This window comes from Rattus norvegicus, chromosome 16, assembly GCF_036323735.1.
Source record: "Rattus norvegicus strain BN/NHsdMcwi chromosome 16, GRCr8, whole genome shotgun sequence".
NCBI classification, from domain to species: domain Eukaryota; kingdom Metazoa; phylum Chordata; class Mammalia; order Rodentia; family Muridae; genus Rattus; species Rattus norvegicus.
The window spans coordinates 33,082,297-33,101,907 of NC_086034.1; the positions used below are offsets into that span (position 1 = coordinate 33,082,297).

Below are 19,611 nucleotides of genomic sequence, written 5' to 3' on the forward strand. Positions count from 1 at the left end.
ACTTATGGACTGCCTGAAGAACAGTGGACCTTGGCGTGGGCCGGGTAACCCACTAGTTCATAGTCATCCCTGACTGCCCCTATCCCTTGCTCATGAGAAAATTGCTCTCCAAAATGGCTTGCGTGGGCTGAAATGGCTGGGTGAGGCCATGTTATGCATATCTACAGACTGTGTATGTGGAGCTTAAGACCTGTCTCAGTGCACCAGTACCTGATGCTGGGAGATGAATGGCTTAGCGCTGTTCTGCTTGGAACATATCACTCCTGCCAGCCGGGCACTAACAATTATCACCCAATCCAGGACTTAAACTGTGATAGAGTGGCTGATGTTTTGCCTTTGAATAGAGTGTCCCAAAAGATGGGACCACTTGTCAGCTGCCATGGACTAGATTCTCCACCGGTTGGGGACAATCTGGTCACCTTGCTGCCCAATCCGGACCTGGAGCCACCACAGCACGAGTGACAAGCACTGGCAGAAGCCCATGGGTGGAGGAAAGACCTCTGCGACTGGTTGATTGACCCCTGCTGAAGGCCGAGGCTACCTTGTCTACAGACGGGAACAGTTCTCTTCATGAAGGTCAGAGATAAGTGGGTGCTGCCATGGTGGACAACACAATGTCATCTGGGATGGCTGAACATCAACCCCCCAGTACATCAGTGCCGCAGATGCCTTTACCATCTCTTGGATGCCCTGGTGAAGCCAACATCTGTGAGTACTATTCATTGCTCAGGATCTCAGGAGGGAAGAGATTCAGTGGCATGGGGCAATAACGAAGCAGATCAAGTGGCTCGAAAAATGGCTATGCAGAAGCCTATCCTGGTTGCAGGCCTGCAAGAGACAGCCACTGAGAACTAGGATCAGACTAAGGGATGGTCTCACTTAGAAAAGGCCCAAATTGCTTAAAAGATAAAGGACAATGGCACACTTGAGGGGAAAGCTATACTCCCCAGAGAACAAAGAAAAGACTCACTTTGCCAAATACAGAAATGGACTCATTTAGGAGATAAGAAGTTTGTCCAAGTAGTTAAGGTGTATGTAATAGACTTTAAGATTTTAGCCAGAGAGACAGTAGAAAGTATAAGGTATGTCAATAAGTGAATGCTTAGCAAGCAAACAGGGCAAAGAGATCTAGAGAGTTTAGTGAAAAGTCGAAGTGAACTTCACTAAGATAAAACCAGAAAAATATAATCACAAGTATCTCCTAGTGCTTGTAGATACTTTTTCAGGAATAGATAGAAGCTTTCCTCACCAAATGAGAGACGGCCTCTGCAATCATCAAGAAGATACTGGAAGAAATCTTCCCCCGATTTGGAATGCCCAAGGTAATCTGGTCAGACTAAGGCCCTACTTTCGTTGCCAAGGTAAGCCAGGGTGTGGCCAAGTATTTAGAGGTTGATTGGAAATTACATTGTATCTACAGACCTCAAAGTTCAGGACAGGTAGAGTAAATAAATAGAACTCTAAAAGAGACCGTGACCAAATTGACCATGGAGATTGGCGCAGACTGGGTGACACTCCTTCCTTCTTGCTCTCTTCAGAGCAAGAAATACCCCTTCCAGATTCAGCCTTACCCCCTTTGAGATCTTATATGGGGCCTCAGCTCCTCTGACTGTATTAGATGATGTTACTGAACCAACATGTCATAGTAATAATGATTTGTATGCCAGGCTAAAAGACCTACAGGTGATACAGAAAGAAATCTGCTCAGAGCTGGCAGCAGCCTATGTCCTGGGGACCCCCGAGACATTTCATCAGTTCCATCGGAGACTCGGCTACATACGATGGCACCGAACCCAGATACTCGAGCCTCACTGGAAAGGACTGTACCTGGTGCTGTGACCACCCTGACAGCCATCAATTCTCAGCCCTCACCAGCCATGTACTAGCTGTTGGGGCTGAGAGCTGGGACCTAGAGGGAAACTCAGATCTTCAAAAAGCTCCCTAGACTTAATTTCATGTTTGCCCTGGGTTCTATCAAGATAGGTGTAGGGATAGGCTTGATTTCTATTATGAATGATGTAACATTACATATGTTATATTTCTTGGGACTGTGCCTCAGGAATCACAGTCTGTATAAGTTTAGAAGTTCTAAAAGCTAGTCATGACCTTGGTGTATAGGCTTGGATAGTGTCCAGATTAGAATCCTCATGTTAAGACAACAATACCAAGCTGTTATGCTAGATGAAGCTGAATTCTCCATGTAGTTCTAAGGTTAGAACTATTAACAAAAAAAAGAAGGGAATGTAGAACTAGAGTTTTAAAAAGTTTGCTCATTGTCAGAGTCCGGATGTGCAGGGCCGGACGTGCCTGAGGGAGAGCCAGAGATAGGACTTGCCAAACCAGCTATCAGCCCCAAGGACATTGACCATCTGTAGCCACTCCCTCCCCTTCCTTCACCCCCCTGAGTGAGATGAGCCACCCTACCTGCCTGCCGAGCTGCTAGAGAGCACGTACTCCTTGCTGATGTAATTTCACGCTGAAAGTAACTGTGCACCATTTGAATTGACCAATCATGTGTAACCGCGAGAATGCCCCTAACCTCCCCTATATAAACCCCCGAGTTTGGAGGCTCGGGGTCAATTCCTCTGTCTCCTGTGTGGGATACGTATCGACCCGGGATCCCGCTAATAGGGATCTCGTTAATAAAAGCTACCTCTTGCTGTTACATCAAGACGGCTACTCGTAATTCCTGGGGGCACCCCATCCCACGATCGGAGCGAGAGACTCGGCTCCCCATTTAGGGGTACGCTCTTTCACTACATTTCAGATTTAGCTAAAGATTAAAGAAACAGTGTACACCGACACCCAGTAGATTCACCTCAAGGATGTTAGGTATAATTCTGCGCTTTTAAAAATGTTCCAGATGTCAAACAAACAACCTCAGCCTTGTAAAAACCTGGGAGCCAGATTAACTCATGCATATCTATTGAGGTGGATTTTCACTTCCCATCTGATTCCTGAGTACAAGTTGAAACTAACATGATAATACCTTTCACACTGTGTAACATTCCATTAGGAGGTGCTAGACTGGATCTGGTTATTCTAAGTGTTTTGGGGTTATAGCATTATTGTAGCAATTAAAGAATCCCCATCAAAATACCAATCCATTTCTTCAAAGAGTTAGACAAAACAATTTGCAAATTCATCTGGAATAACAAAAAACCCAGGATAGCTAAAACTATCCTCAACAATAAAAGGACTTCAGGGGGAATCACTATACCAGAACTCAAGCAGTATTACAAAGCAATAGTGATAAAAACTGCATGGTATTGGTACAGAGACAGACAGATAGACCAATGGAACAGAAGTGAAGGCCCAAAAATGAACCCATACACCTATGGGCACTTGATTTTTGACAAAGGAGACAAAATCATCAAATGGGAAAAAGATAGCATTTTCAGCAAATGGTGCTGGTTCAACTGGAGGTCAACATGCAGAAGAATGCAGATCGATCCATGCTTATCACTCTGTACAAAGCTTAAGTCCAAGTGGATCAAGGACCTCCACATCAAACCAGATACACTCAAACTAATAGAGGAAAAATTAGGGAAGCATCTGGAACACATGGGCACTGGACAAAATTTCCTGAACAAAACACCAATGGCTTATGCTCTAAGATCAAGAGTCGACAAATGGGATCTCATAAAACTGCAAAGCTTCTGTAAGGCAAAGGACACTGTGGTTAGGACAAAATGGCAACCAACAGATTGGGAAAAGATCTTTACCAATCCTACAACAGATAGAGGCCTTATATCCAAAATATACAAAGAACTCAAGAAGTTAGACAGCAGGGAGGCAAATAACCCTATTAAAAAATGGGGTTCAGAGCTAAACAAGAATTCACAGCTGAGGAATGCCGAATGGCTGAGAAACACCTAAAGAAATGTTCAACATCTTTAGTCATAAGGGAAATGCAAATCAAAACAACCCTGAGATTTCACCTCACACCAGTCAGAATGGCTAAGATCAAAAACTCAGGTGACAGCAAATGCTGGCGAGATTGTCGAGAAAGAGGAAGCCTCCTCCATTGTTGGTGGGATTGCAGACTGGTACAACCATTCTGGAAATCAGTCTGGAGGTTCCTCAGAAAATTGGACATTGAACTGCCTGAGGATCCAGCTATACCTCTCTTGGGCATATACCCAAAAGGTGCCCCAACATATAAAAAAGACACGTGCTCCACTATGTTCATAGCAGCCTTATTTATAATAGCCAGAAGCTGGAAAGAACCCAGATGTCCTTCAACAGAGGAATGGATACAAAAAATGTGGTACATCTACACAATGGAATATTACTCAGCTATCAAAAACAATGCCTTTATGAAATTCATAGGCAAATGGTTGGAACTGGAAAATATTATCCTGAGTGAGGTAACCCAATCACAGAAAAACACACATGGTATGCACTCATTGATAAGTGGCTATTAGCACAAATGCTTGAATTACCCTAGATGCCTAGAACACATGAAACTCAAGACGGATGATCAAAATGTGAATGCTTCACTCCTTCTTTAAAAGGGGAACAAGAATACCCTTGGCAAGGAATAGAGAGGCAAAGATTAAAACAGAGACAGAAGGAATACCCATTCAGAGCCTGCCCCACATGTGGCCCATACATATACAGCCACCCAATTAGACAAGATGGATGAAGCAAAGAAATGCAGACCGACAGGATCCAGATGTAGATCTCTCCTGAGAGACACAGCCAGAATACAGCAAATACATAGGCGAATGCCAGTAGCAAACCACTGAACTGAGAACAGGCCCCCATTTAAGGAATCAGAGAAAGAACTGGAAGAGCTTGAAGGGGCTCAAGACCCCATATGAATCACAATGCCAAGCAACCAGAGCTTCCAGGGACTAAGCCACTACCTAAAGACTATACATGGACTGACCCTGGACTCTGACCTCATAGGTAGCATTGAATATACTAGTAAGATCACCAGTGTAAGGGGAAGCCCTGGGTCCTGCTAAGACTGAACCCCCAGTGAACATGATTGTTGGTGGGAGGGCGGCAATGGGGGGAGGATGGGAAGAGGAACACCCATAAAGAAGGGGAGAGGGCGGGGTTAGGGGGATGTTTGCCCGGAAACCGGGAAAGAGAATAACACTTGAAATGTAAATACTCAAGTTAATAAAAAAAAAGAATGGAAACACAGGCCAAGAGGTGGTGGTGCAGGCCTTTAATCCCAGCACTTGGAAGAAAGAGGCCAGTGGATCTCTGAGTTCAAGGGCAGCCTTGTCTACACAATGAGTGCCCTCATAGCCAAGGCTACACAAACTCTGTCCCCTCAAACAAGAAGAATGGAAACAGTTTAAACTGCACCTCCATCACCAACAACAATGTAGAGATTTCTAACATGGAGCATGAAATGGTAAATCATTTCCAGCAACTGGAATTTTTCTGCTTCCCAAATAAATGAACTATAACTGTTTTTAAAGCCACAAAACAAAACATAAAGTTTTAGTGAGATACCTGACTCATAGAAAAACCACATCCTTTGTTTTGAAGTTTAACCTCTGTAAATTCAAATTGAGAGCTTAAAATTCTAGAGCTGAGAATTATTGAGAATTCTAGGCTAAGAACTCAATTAGAGAATGATCCCATCCAAATAATTATATTGAATGAATGGCAGTACGCAAGTGGATTAAGAGATGAATATATTTCAAACAAATGAAACTAAAGACATCATTATTTCAACAGTCATTTACATGCAACTAAAATGAAGAAAAACATTAGCTACCTGTTTTCTTTTAAAGCATCACAAATACTAAATGAAAACATTCATTTTTTACAAGTAGGTTATTTATCAAGATATATTGTTTCAATAGCTACCTATCTAAGCAGTGAAATCCCTTTATGTTGATTCGGTAGATTATATTACACTTTCGGGATACTACAATCATTTTCTCTATCTTCAAAAACATTTTTACATATTAACAATGAAAATATTTAAAATGCAATACTTTGGGTATCAAGGAACATAAAATCTGTCTTCAAACATACATATATGCAAGACCCTTGTATTTTTTTCATTCAGTTCTCAATAATTTGGAGAAATAAGTGTTTTTTGTCAACTTTTTGAGGAAAACACCAAGTATGTTGGCCAAGGGTGCTTAGAGGCAAACATAAGAAGTTTGATGGCAACTCTGTTCATTCCATTTCATCATGTATGATTGCTTGATCAAGACATAAGAGTAAAAATATGTAATTTACAAAACTTCTGTAGTGATAGTTTAAGCGGTTTACATAGGTTTTTCTTTTCACACTAATTCAAACTTCTCATGAAAAGACTTAGACAATTGCTCAAATGCTAAAACAACGTTGTCTTCTTCATTTTCACACAGTTCACGCAAGGAGACACTATAAATACAAAAATACAGATAAATAAATTATATATTCAATTAAGTGACATTGAATATTTTTCAAATGGTTGTTCTATAAAGTTATGTTCTATAAATTTGGCAAATTATAAAAAATGCTGGTAAGAAACAAATTTATTAACAAAATAATATTTATACAAAAAATAAGATGAGTGTCATTTATCAGGGCCATATCAGGGTTATTGAAAGAATTCCATGTACTTTGATCCTTGATCCTTTCAGCAGTACAACACAAATTTTGTTTCTCTACATATTTCATGGAGGCATTTTGTGGTTTTTCTGCTACTGTGTCTAGCGTATACTGAAAACTACTATGGAGAAAGAAAGCTTCCTTTCTTTCTTTAGGTAGGAGAGAAAAAATGAAGGTGGGATATTGTCAGCAGAATAAGAGTCCTCATCTAATTCAGATGACCTCACGTAAATCCCCAGACCTGGAATCATGTTAGGCTCCATGGCAAAGGGGAATTACCATCACAGATAAACCCACAGATGATAATCTTCAGTGGAGGTGATTATCCTGGATTCTCTCCTTAGGACTAATGGAATCTCAAAGGTGCTTATGGGTGTGAGGAAGGTTAGGATGGGAGTCAGAGAGGTGAAATGTGGATATTTAATATATAACTTTGGGTTATATCTCTCTACTGAACATTCTTGACCTCCAAGACAGAAGGAAACTTTGACCCAAAAATACAGACAACCTCTAAATTTGGGAAAGATCCAAGGTTTTCCCTTAGAACATCCAGACACCTAATTTTGTCCAGTGAAACACGCTTTGATGTTTGACCTCCAGAATGGTAAGATGATACATTTATATAGGTCCATATCATTGAGTGACAATTCGTTACAGCAGCATTAAGAAACTTGTGGACGGCTGGCCATAGTAGCTGACATCTGTGAGGTCCCTGCTAGAGAATTGGAGGCATGAAGACCCTTGGGGCTCTTTGGTCAGCCAGCCCCTCCCAATCATCGAGACCCTGACACAAAAGAAGTAGATAGTGTTCCATAGGAAGGCTCCTGAGGATGTCCTCTGGTCTTCATGTGTACATGCCTACTCATACATGCCCAACTGTACACATACAACTTCCTGTCTTTATGCTTAGGTTTGATTGTTAAAAAAAAGGGGGGATGGGTGGGGTGGGGAACAATTGGGTAGAAATATGAACAAAACAGATATGAGTTAATGCCATAGCCTGAGGGGTGCCGGTCCTGTCTGTGGAACGGCCCCTTCTCCTGGGTACTGGCAAGGCCTCCTTGGAATGAGGATCTTATGACTTATTAGATGAGAGCAGGTCAGAGACTTCTTCATGGTTAGAGACTAGGTAGGGAGAAAGGGAAAGGTTTAAGCAATAATTCTAGTTTTTATAGCTCGCTTTGGGGGAAAAATGGTTTCACTTTTTATGACTTGCTCTTGTCTGGGGAGGAGGGATTCTGCTTTGAATAGATTGCCCCAGAGAGATGGAGGGGCAAGAGAGCAGTGGGCAGAGAAAGACAGAGAGATCTTGACTTTGAGATTGCTTCCAGGCCCTCCAGTTCAATGTTCTCAGCGTGCCTAGTGCCCTGCTTTGGGGCATACATTTCCTGAGTCCCAACCTCTCAAAATCCTTTGTTATTCCTCTGCTTTGTACAATACCAGTGTGGAAGTAGCTATTTATTTTTTGAATGCATGCTGTATTTTTATCTTTAAAAAATCAAATCAGTAGAAAGAAAATTATCAGGAGAAAAACTGAAAGAGACACGAACAGGCAATTCGCAAAAGTACAAAGGAAACAAACTGTAAAACACAAATGCCCAATAAATATCTTTTAAAATGCTAGCTTTGCTGTTGACAAGAGCTTACAGATTAAATTTGCGAGGGGATAATGGTGACGCACTGTCTCTCATCTACCATTTGGCAAAGATGAAATAAAATCACATTAAAATGAAAAAAAAAAAGAAAGAAACTTGTGAACAAGCATGAAGAAAGGGAAAAGAGACCTTTCTATTAATGGGTCCCAGCATTACAAAGGTTAAGAGCCACTGCTATAGATGAACAATGCTATTCCCTTTTGCTCTCATTTGCCTCAAATTAACTATGTATAAAATAACAAATAATAAAACTATATAAAAACAAATAAGTCAGATAAAAATAATAAAATAAATAATAAAGCTCTCTGTAAAAATAAAACATCCGTATAGGTCTGATTCAGCTCTGATCAAGGAAATAAAATAAGGAACTGTTTGTAAGGACCCTATAATGCTGAAATCTATGATCACTTGAATACACATGTGACAATAATAAACACTGTTGAAGTGTTTAAATGCATATAGAGACAAGGGGTTAAGATGATAGTCGTTTAACTAGGTGACATATTTGGACAATGAAGCCTTAAGTTTGATATTGTTTTGTGAGCAACTGGCTTTGTTCCAGATCAGAATAGGAAGTGACTATGAAATTACAGTCACACAAACCCTGAAAAAATATTGGCTGTAGCAGGAGACTCCAGAGCAAGCAAATGCTATAAACTGACCTGCTGGCACCTCAGAGAGAGTTCTGAAACATCATGCATTTGCTCATTGAGAATATCTGGGACCAAGGATGCTCTGGAATAGTTTTGAGCTATGTGTACTGCCTGAGTCTGAGGCTCTATCTGGATGGAACTTAATGTCAAACATATTTTTGAATTAATTATATTACAGACCATGACCAGCAGGTTGTAGGGATGGCGAACTGAACAGACCTCTGAGAAACTGAAATGCATGGAATGTAACAGACTCAGTGATACTTTTACATACTTGGATCATGGGGGAAACTAATCTCAAAATTTCAAAATGACAATTAAATTTGAGAAAAATATGAAAGTAACATTTAGACATATAACATACCTGATAGATTTAATGGTAAGGTAAAAATCTTTCAACAGATTATATGCATCCCCTGGATGTATCCTGAGTGACAGAAAAAACAGAAATTAATGATACAAAAATTATTTACCATTGATGTTTATATCCACAAATTAGGGCTGATTCAAACATGATCAAAAACACTGTTGTTGTTGTTATTTCTGTTGTTGTTGTTGTTGTTATAATGAGTGGCTCACAATTAATCAGACTACTTAGAATAAGTGACTGCTGAGCACTGATATGGAATATCTGTGTCACCCCAACAAGACTCAGAGAAGATCACAAAAGAGAAGACAGAGAGAATTAAGAGCTAAATGTGAAGCAAGTGCTGTGAAATGCTGTCCTCTGGACCTGATGTGACTCCTGAGTCCACGGCAGCTAAGGCTGCTTGCCTGGGGTCTACACAAGGCTGGACCCATTAACATCAGTCAAGGATGAGAGGCGGGGTCCTAAGAAACTAGTTCCCAAGGGAGGCAGGGGCCCTATGGGCTGAAAGAGCCATTTTTCTTCAGTATTGTTTTCAGTGTTTGAGTCTCCTGACTTTCAGGAGATGGCACCACACTCATGTAGACAGCCCAAATTTAAAGACAATGCAAAAATGGGAGGCTGACTTGCTGGGGTTAGGGGATGTAACTAAGAAGACACACAAGAATATGTGGGGGTGGGGATATGGTCTTAATGTGTTATACACAATTATGAAATTATCAACGTACAACTTTTAAAAACAAACAAAAATATTATCAACTAGTGTAATAGCTATTTTAGCCACAATAAGTCAGCCTTAATAAGCAAAAATTTTATAGGTTTCTGAGAACTATCAAAACTTTTTATACCTTAACTTAATAAGGATTGTTGAAATTTTACGTCTAATGCATGTTTAATTCCTTAGCGTATCTGCTGCTAGATGGTGTGTTTAGCACTTACACCAATATCTCCCTACTCTGCTCAGGGATAGTTCCCTGAATATTTCCCTGGGAGTGCATATCTAATATGCTTGGTATAATTAACTATTTCTTAAAATTATCAAGCGCAAACATACCTATTGACCTTGTCTAATCGCACAAAGGATGAGTGCTTAGAAATGTCAAGGCCTGTGTATTCAGTGGGAGTTTTCTTCCTTGACTATCTAATTTTTGTGGCCACAACACTGGAGCCTGAGAGTCATTGATGTCAATTGTATGAAGGATGATCTAAATAATGTCTGGTTCTATTTATAATTATAGAAATGGCTTCCCCAGCAACAAGCTTAAACAATGGTCTCAAACCCAAATATGTAAACTAGACACTTTAAACTATGTCAGGCACTAAAAATACCAGGTTGCCATTATATATTTGTGTATATAGTTGTAGATAGATTTGCAATTATATCTAAAATACCAAATGATGCCTAAATAAAACTGTAATGTAAAGATAAATTTGATATATACAAAGACACGTTTAGAGTATATATTTAGACCAACTGAGTTGGCCCGAATGCTAAATTTTTGCTGCAAACCTAGAAATAATTGAATAGAATATGTCATCATCTGTGCCATCAGTCTGGAAGTGAAAATGTAATATGCCTGTCAGGACTAGTCTTGGAATTTTCAAGATAGAACATACCCATTGTCCTGGACTAATCCAGTAAGGGATCCATGCTTATAGAAATCAAGTGCATAGGCATTAAGTGGCATTTTTCTTCCTTGACTGTCCAATCTGTGTGGCCATAGCACTGGGGCTTGTGCATGATTGATACAAATTGTGTGTAGAGTGACCTAAAGAAATATAAGTTTTTGGTTATTCACATGGGTTATTCACATTCTTATGACTTAGAACGTGGAATTATTTGTAGAGAAATTTTAATCCAACAATATGGCTGATCTGGCAAGGGATTATATGCAAAGATCTTCTACGTCAGTGTGATCCAGTATGAATGCAGATTGTGGATTACAGCATGATCTGTCTAGAATACAAATACCCTCTTTGTATACACCTTTAATTCTTAATAATGAAGGTAGGATTAGTCTGCACAAGGAAGTAGCCATGTTTGAAAGTAACATCCAAGCAAGGGGCATACAAAGTGACAAATCAGAGAAATATTTGACAGAATGAGTTAGAGATAGGATATGCCCAACTCTCATGAAAACAGAGGAGACCTAAAAGAGCAGGTGAGAGAGAGATGGTGGAAGAGAGGGGAGGAGGAGGAGGAGGAAGGGGCACAGTTTCACAGAGATAGGTTTCAGGTAAAGACAGAATGAGGCAGAAAATGAGAAAGAGCCAGAAGATTAGAACATATTAAAAGTTATTATGAGGCTAAGTGGAGCAATTCAGTCAGAATTCCAAAGAAGCTTGGGTCAGTCAGCTTGGAGAGGACTTCGGCCTGGAAGAGCTGAGTTTAACCTTCCAGCCCCAGTTCAGAAACAGTTAGATAGGGTGAACTTATTCAGCAGTAAGCCTCCAGAGCAACACTTAGAAAAGGTAAATGAAAGTTACATTTACAGTTGTTCATTATCAGTGCCTTCTAGCGTATGCTTGCCTTCTGCACACACTGAAGCAGTGTATCCTGGAGTATGGCTTAGCCCTGCTTGTGATGATGACTGAAGCAGCTGATGTCCAGTCTACCAGTCTTGCTGAAATATAGCAAGAAAGACTAGGGAAAAAAGGCAAATGAAAAACTTTAAAGTCTCCTTAACAGTCAGAATGGGATTTCAGGGAGCAGGAGGATTCCCTATCATAAGAGATTATTCAACTGAAAAAAAAATCTAATGATCTTCAGAATAAACAACCAGAATAAAAAGAGTAGAGAGGAGATAGAACAACAATCAGAATAATGAAGAAAGCAAATCAGTAGTTTACTATGCCTGTTCGTTTTTGCATACTGCCTTGTGTCATCAACAGGAGCTCAGACGCTAAGGGTTAATGATGCTGAAAGATAGCCCAACTACCTTCTAGAGTGGGTTAAGAGTCATGGGTAATAGACTTGAATATTTTAATATCCCCATATTCTTATGACCCAGAAAACCCACATCCAAGATAAAGTTGCATACACGTAACAGACACCAACCCTGTTTGTAGCAACAAAGAACTAAAGCAGGCAAACATTGACAGAGTAATGGAGAGTTTTGTGTTATGAACTACTGTGGCACAGGAAAAACGAACTAGAGCTTCACGTCAAAACATGGATGGACCTTACAGGCATAAAACTAAACACAGGAGGAGATACTTTCATGAGACTACAACGAAACATCCCTTCACTTTTGTAGAAATAAAACGCTAGCATAAATCAAAAGTCATGTGTAAAATGAAAATTTTTGGATGAATTTAAAAACTTAGGTCACTTTAGTGGAATACAAGGAAATGAAATAAAGGAGAGGCTTCTGAGGCCTCAGTTCATGGGTACTTACTATGTGACTACTCTTCATAAGTCATCTAGAAGCATTAGAATACAGATTTGATTAGATTGTAATTTAATCAGAACTAAACTGTAATAAGTAATATAAGGAAGTGAAATTTATGTAGAGTGAATCATGTCCAGCAAAAACCAGACTATAATCAAGTAACATGAATCTAAATACTGATGCCAGCTGCTTCAAAATGAAGGAAGGGAGAGCAAAAAGATGTTTGCTAGAATTCTGTGGTCAGCAAGGGTGAGTAGGAATGTGTTTGTACACACACACCTGGGTACCTTCTAATTGGTGCTGATTTTGCAATAACAAGAAACAAACTTTCTAGTCTATTCTCATTGTATTCGTATCCCACTGAATCCCCATGAAAACTTTACATGTAAAAAGGAAATAAAAGTGATGGTTATATTTTATAAATTCAATTAATTACATAATAAATGGAAAAGGAATTATTTTGCTCTCCTCCTCTTCCTCCTCCTTCTCTTTTTGAAAAAGGATTGTTGAAACTCTTTACATAATACTTAAATTTCTATCCATCCTCCTGTCTCAGCCTCTCCAGTGCTGGAATTGTAGGCATGAATCATCACGTCCAGCCTGGCAAAGGGAAACTATAATACTTAATAACTATGCTTTTTTTCAATATACTTAACTACCAATTTCTTGGACATGTCCAATTAGTCACATATAGACATACAAACCAAAAAAAAGAAAGAAAGAAAAAGAAATCAAAAGTTTCAAAAATGATTATTTTTCTTTAAATGAAAAGCATAATTTTTTATCTTGTATATGCTAGCGTTTCACAGCTTCTACGGTAGTCTGATAACACACCACACATACTGGAGCAAAAGGCCCACGGAGGCTGACTAATAAGCATTACTTTTTACTTACATGATTTGGAACTCCTGGACTAAGCAAATCCACATCAAAGTTTCCAGACAAACAAACGAAGGGCGAAACCGCCATCCTTCCCTCCTTGCAGCTCATCAAGTGAGACACAAGTGGTGAATCCTCACATTCTTTACCTGCGAACTCTGAGCAGAATGAGGTGAGATACAACCACTTTTATTTTAATTCTTGCTATTTTAATTTCTTATTTGCTGGCTTGCTTGTTTGAGATAAAGTCTCTATGCATCCCTGGAGGCCCAGAACTCTCAGTGTTTGCCAGGCTGACCATAGAGATTCCCTGCCTCTGAATACTGGAAATTAAGGCAGGCCCTATCATGCCTGGAAGATTCATTTTTAAATGCAGCCACAGTGTTAGACCTCATGTCCTTGTATAAGAGCTAAACCATGCAAATATGGAAGGCACTGAACCTAGCAGGGTCCACACCATGGAGTAAGATTGAATTGGTACATACAGTCTAGACAGTGTGTGATGAAACCATTCATTAAAATAGACAATTAGTGCCAGAGGTACTATTGTAAACTATGTACTATACTTTTGACAGTCAAAAGTTAATTAAACTAGAAAGTTGTCTAAATTAACTCTGACATTTATAACATTTTCCAAACTGAACTGAGATTTGGCCTTAGAATCTTTCCAGGCACTAACTATACTGAACTTTGCTTAGGTTCCAGATCAGACAAGATTAAGCATGCATAGGGTGGCTTAAAAATAAACTGTAGGGTTGGGGATTTAGCTCAGTGGTAGAGCCCTTGCCTAGCAAGCACAAGGCCCTGGGTTTGGTCCCCAGTTCCGAAAAAAAAAGAGAGAAAAAAAATAGACTCAATATGCTACTCTAAGTGTCCACTATCAGTAGGTGTGGAAATGTTTATGAGAATACGTTCATTATCCATCCCTGTTCATAGAAAACTCCAATGTGGGCCCTAGGGTGTCCCTGAAGCAGACCACGCTCCTGCTCCCATCTCACTTACCCCGAGAGGTACATGCCTGTCATTACCACCTGCTGTTGTCTTGGCCTCTACATTTATAGAGTCTAAGAGAGTACATACTCTACTTCTGTGAATTTCTCCAACTGAGGATATTAGGGTACAGCAAACCACAGACATTTCTCCCCACCTCAAAATGTTATATCTCAGTCACCCATTTATTCTGTTTATGCTCTTTTAGGAAGCTTCCATCTATTGGTTATGAACAAGAACAACAAAAGCGAAACATTTGGTAATATGTTAAGCCCTCCTTCAGGGTGCACTGATGATTTGAAACTAGCCTTTTGAAATGTACTAATGCAAAACAATACTCCTCTCTGTCTCAAGTGTCCATTGATAAAGCAAGGTCATGATTACGGTATCACTTCTCCCAATTCCAGAGGTCAGAAGTAGCAGAGTCAGGGAATCTGACCAAGGTCTACGACAATCAGCAACAAGCCTGCCCTACAAATACTCATAGATTTCCTCTTGTTTCTCTTGTCTTGGAGCCAGACTTCCTCAACTTTCTAGAACTCTCCCAGAGTCAGTGCTGAAAATGGTTTATAAAGAATAAAACTTGGTTTTAGTTTCATTCTCCACTGTCCTTTAACCACAAACTTCCATTTTTATTAGAAAGAATCCAATTGTTCTCAAGCAGGCTGACTTTTCTATAGTGTCAGCCTTCAGAGGTAAACATGGGAGACATGGAGCTCTACCACTGACCTAATCCCTAGGACCCACCTGACATGTTCTTGGGTGAGACTCTTATTAAGTTGACTCACAGTAGGACTAAAATATACTTGCCGATTTTTGACAAGGGGAGTTGATACTCCTGTTTCATATCCGCCAGTCGGGACACAATGAGCAGAAAGGAAGCAAAGTCCCTTGTCACTTGCATGTTGTACGCAAGCAGGGCGTCACTGAAGTCCTGGGGGAGGTCATCAAGGAACACCTAAAAGCCAAAGTTTTCCAGAGCCAGTTGAATACTTTCCATAAAACACTGAATATCTACAGCAATGAAGGCAAAAGACCACATACTATAATTTATTGTTTTCAACGAAGCTGTACTTCTCTTCTTAGTTGAACTAGGGTATAAAAAAATGATTCTTGTTCTTCTATGCTTGTGTAAAAAAAATACTCTACTCACAACATTTAGTCTGATGCAACTTAATCAAAATGATAGGATGTTTGTAAAAATAGACGCATGCCCTCAAATGCCATTGGACTCATGAGTAATTTCAAAAGACCTAGGGATACATTTGGAGAGCCAAAAATGTGAATCAGATTTTCAGGCAGGGAATCAACTGTGCCTGGTTGAGAAGTTTGGGAACCTTCACTTGTGTTCACTATACGAACACTGCTAATGACTTTTACCTGGACACATGAAAGTGCTTTGTATCTAATTTTGTTTTGTTTTGATTCTCCTTTTTTTTGTGGTAGTTTTTAATAGTAAACAAGAACCTAAAAGCATGCACCCACAAAGCACCTTTGTTTAAGACTTCTGTACCTGAAGAGCTGGGAAGAAAAGAAATTCTGCCTCTGTCAGCCATGCCATAAAGGGTCCATCAGGAATATTATGGAGTAATATTACTTGAAGCATCAAAGAGTGGTAAGGGTGCTATAAATATGATCTCATGCACAAACATGCATGTTTAATTAATTCATATAACTGTTAATATTAATGAACAAATGCACCTCTTGACAAAGCAAGATGAAAATATTAAAATTGAAAAAAAATGTTTCTAAGATTAAGACACTAGGAGTCAAAAGACAATTTCCCAGATAACTCTGCAAGACTTCCTCAGAGACGGCACTGTGACATATGATCCTATCACAAGACACACATTCAGCAATGAGGGTAGCATTGGGATTTCAATATATAATTGCCTACATTGTGTGCATATGCACATGAATACTCCTGTGGGTGCTCCCTGCCATATTTTCTGAAGCAAGCTCTCCAACCACACCTGTCACTCTCCCAGTAGGCTCTGCTGCCCTAGCCAGGTCCAAGGAGCCATGCATTTTTGGCTCCCTAGCTCTAGGAATGCAATGCACGCCACTATGCATATCTTGTCATGTGGGTACCAGGAATCCAAATTCAACTCCTCATGCTTACATGGCAAGAACTTCACCAAGTCCCTTTTCATTAATGCTACATTTTGATGAAATCAACTAAAACGCTGAATGTGTGTTCATGCTATTTATTTGCAAGGCATGTAAACTTTGAATAGAGGTGCTTGGAGTTGCAGATAAATACAATAGTATTTCGGGAAAGAATAGATTAATATATAAAATACATTCATGGTCCCATGTCCATAAAATCCAATGGCTTTTGAAACATTTCTGATAGAATCTATGTATGATTATTAATTAATTTAGTCAGAAAATGTTTACCTTTGATTGATAAAACTTGGTGTTAACCTCGTAAAACTTGGCTGGAATATATATTCTTCCGAAAAGATTTGCTAATACTAAAACCAGCTTCTCCATTACATCTTCAGAAAAGCATTTTGAATCTGTACAAAAGGAAGTCCCTGTCATTCATATATATATATATATATATATATATATATATATATATATATGAATATGGGTTAGGTTAAGTTTTTCAAGTTTAAATTCTTATGTCTACTTCATAGCAACTGTAGACTAACTTTTCCTGCAGATGCTTCTCTTCTGAGCTTTTTTTTTCTCCCCAGAGCTGAGGACCGAACCCAGGGCCTTGCGCTTGCTAGGCAAGTGCTCTACTGCTGAGCTAAATCCCCAACCCCCTCTCTTCTGAGCTTTTGCATCCATACTTATTACCTTCATTAACATCCTTCTCTTTCCAGCTATGAATTACTTCATGGTCAGATTTACATTTTGTTCACTTTGGCCCATCTCCCAGTGAATGACCAAATTTATAACACTGTCTCTGTGTTGGTCAGTGTGCTGTGACCAAGAGACACAATGACCACGGCAACTCATAAAAGAAATTGTAGCTGTCTACAGTTTTAGAGGTTTAGTCCAATCCCAACATGGTAGGGAGCATGGTGACACTCAGGCAGACATGGTGCTGAAGAAGCAGTTGAGAGTTGGACATTTGAATGATCAGGCAACAGGAAGAGGGAGCCCCCGGGCCTGGCTTGAGACTTCAAAGCTCCAAAGCCCGCTCCCAGTGACATACTTCAATAATGATACACCTCCTGATCCCTCTCAAGTAGTGCCACTCCCGAATGACCATGCATTCAAATATACAAGCCTGTGGGAGTCATTCCTATTCAAGTCAGCACACAGATCCTGCTACTGCCACTTGCCAAGCTAATGAGGAGCTGCATCAGATTAGTACGTTTACTACATGCTAATGCCAGTAGTATCTTTCCCTTATGGATTCTAGAGAGTGCAATCCCTATAAAGTTCTTCAGGAACAATTTAAAATCCTTCTCACTATTCTTGGGGTCTCCAACACAATCCATGCGTCACCTTCAGAGGTTCATGTGAAGGCCTGGATGAGCCTCTGTGTGGTAACACCCCTGACAAATGCCTGGCTTCAAGAGCTTTTCTTAGTCTCAGGGGTTCCACAATCTCTTTTTTGTATTCTTGACTTTAAAGCCAAGTTCTACTACCTGCTAGGGCTAGAACGTGGCCCTCTTCTAGAATTATGTCTGTGTTAGCTTCCAGCTGCTGTTGGTTCCCTTCACTGCTTAAGTGTGTCTTTAATTCCTTTTCACAAGTTAAAAGCTTGGCAGTGTGGAATATTTCCCAGGGTTCACTGCTCCCTTTATCCCATTTAGCATCAGGCTTTTCTTTAAAGTCTTTCTGTCATTGAGCACTAGACCTAGCTCCATTACACTTTCTGGTACTCCTTTTCTCCTCAAACTGTTTATTTTGTCTTTCTCTTTGTGAAGCTTGTTCCTTTTCTGTATAGATTTGCAGAAAAAATGAAAAAAATAACCGCAAAATACAGTCAATGCTAGGTTGCACTGACATCTCTGCTAATGTCAGTAATCCAGAATTCTTCAATTTAGTCTCTGGCATTATTTTTTGAATAAGAGCAGAAAATTCTTCGCCAACATATCACAAAAATGGTCTCCAGGCCACTAATATTTGTCTCCCCTGAAACCTCTTGAGCTGAGCTATTATAATCTACATTATTCTCAGCAACCCTGTCTCTCCTGGTCCTACTACTATGGCCTATTAAGGCCCACTTAAAATGTTACACAACTTTCCTAATCCGAAGTCCACAGCAATACCACACTCTGGTTCCCACTTCTGTCTTGGCTACTGTTTGATTGTTGCAAAGAGACATCATGACCATGGCAACTTTTATAAAAAGGAAGCATTTAATTGGCGCGTGTTTGCAGTTTCAGAGGTTTAGGCCACTGTCATGATGTTGAGGAGCATGGTGGCACTCAGGCACACATGGCATTGGAGATGTAGCTGAGGGTCCTACATCAGATTCACAGGCAGCGGAAAGGAGAGAGACTCTGCACTTGCCATGGGCTTTTGAAACCTCCAAACCCATTCCCCACTGACATACTTCATATAACAAGGCTATACTTCCCAATTCTTTCAAATACTGCCACTCCCTGTGAGCCAGTATTCAGCATATGGGGGCCATTCTCATTCAAACCTTCTCAGCCTCTCTCCTCTTCAACAAACTCCTATGAGATCGCAGTGCCTACCAACAAAATATCCAAAACTAAACCCACAGATAACCTTCCTCCACTCAAATGGAGCCACAGCTCACATGAGGCCCTGCACTCCAACTGCACATGAACAGTATGAGTGCTTAAAAAGTTGTGATGGTCCCAAAAACTTGGGGACTAGCATCAGGTTAGTTATGTTTGAGTTTTAGCTCTGAATTCTTAAAGGGTAAGAACCAGTCTGTCTAATACCTCTATGCATCCTTTATAAAGTTATCTATTTTAGACCCCCCCATCAACAACAATAAACACAATCACATTTCCTGTTGCCTGAAATGACTTCTTTAACAAATTTTTGGGGAATAGAACTTTCTGAGTGGTCACAACATGATACATTTTTTAAAGCATAAAGACTACAGGTGTCATTCAAAGTATTTCCATTACCTAGTGACAGAAGCCAAAGTAAGAGAC

The 19,611-nt window shown here is 39.9% G+C and overlaps 2 protein-coding genes across 10 annotated transcripts in view; one reads left to right on the forward strand and one right to left on the reverse strand.

Moving 5' to 3' along the window:
- The window catches only part of Palldl1 (palladin-like 1), a 169,368-nt gene that overhangs the window by 97,045 nt on the left and 52,712 nt on the right, over positions 1–19,611 (forward strand). The gene's annotated exons all lie outside the window — the stretch shown is intronic.
- The window catches only part of Ddx60 (DEXD/H-box helicase 60), a 120,904-nt gene continuing 106,936 nt past the window's right edge, over positions 5,644–19,611 (reverse strand). For 6 of the 8 annotated variants that reach the window (XM_063274962.1, XM_063274961.1, XM_063274958.1 and 3 more), the window contains 6 exons: positions 16,910–17,049; positions 15,320–15,467; positions 13,535–13,677; positions 10,866–11,017; positions 9,246–9,308; positions 5,644–6,363 (listed from right to left, as the gene is read on the reverse strand). In XM_063274962.1, coding sequence (XP_063131032.1) covers positions 6,264–6,363; positions 9,246–9,308; positions 10,866–11,017; positions 13,535–13,677; positions 15,320–15,467; positions 16,910–17,049 — 746 coding nt within the window. In that variant the 3' untranslated portion in view covers positions 5,644–6,263. Of the gene's footprint in view, positions 6,364–9,245; positions 9,309–10,865; positions 11,018–13,534; positions 13,678–15,319; positions 15,468–16,909; positions 17,050–19,611 lie in introns of those variants that run through there. The other 2 variants (NM_001419856.1, XM_039095171.2) reach the window with 2 other exon arrangements.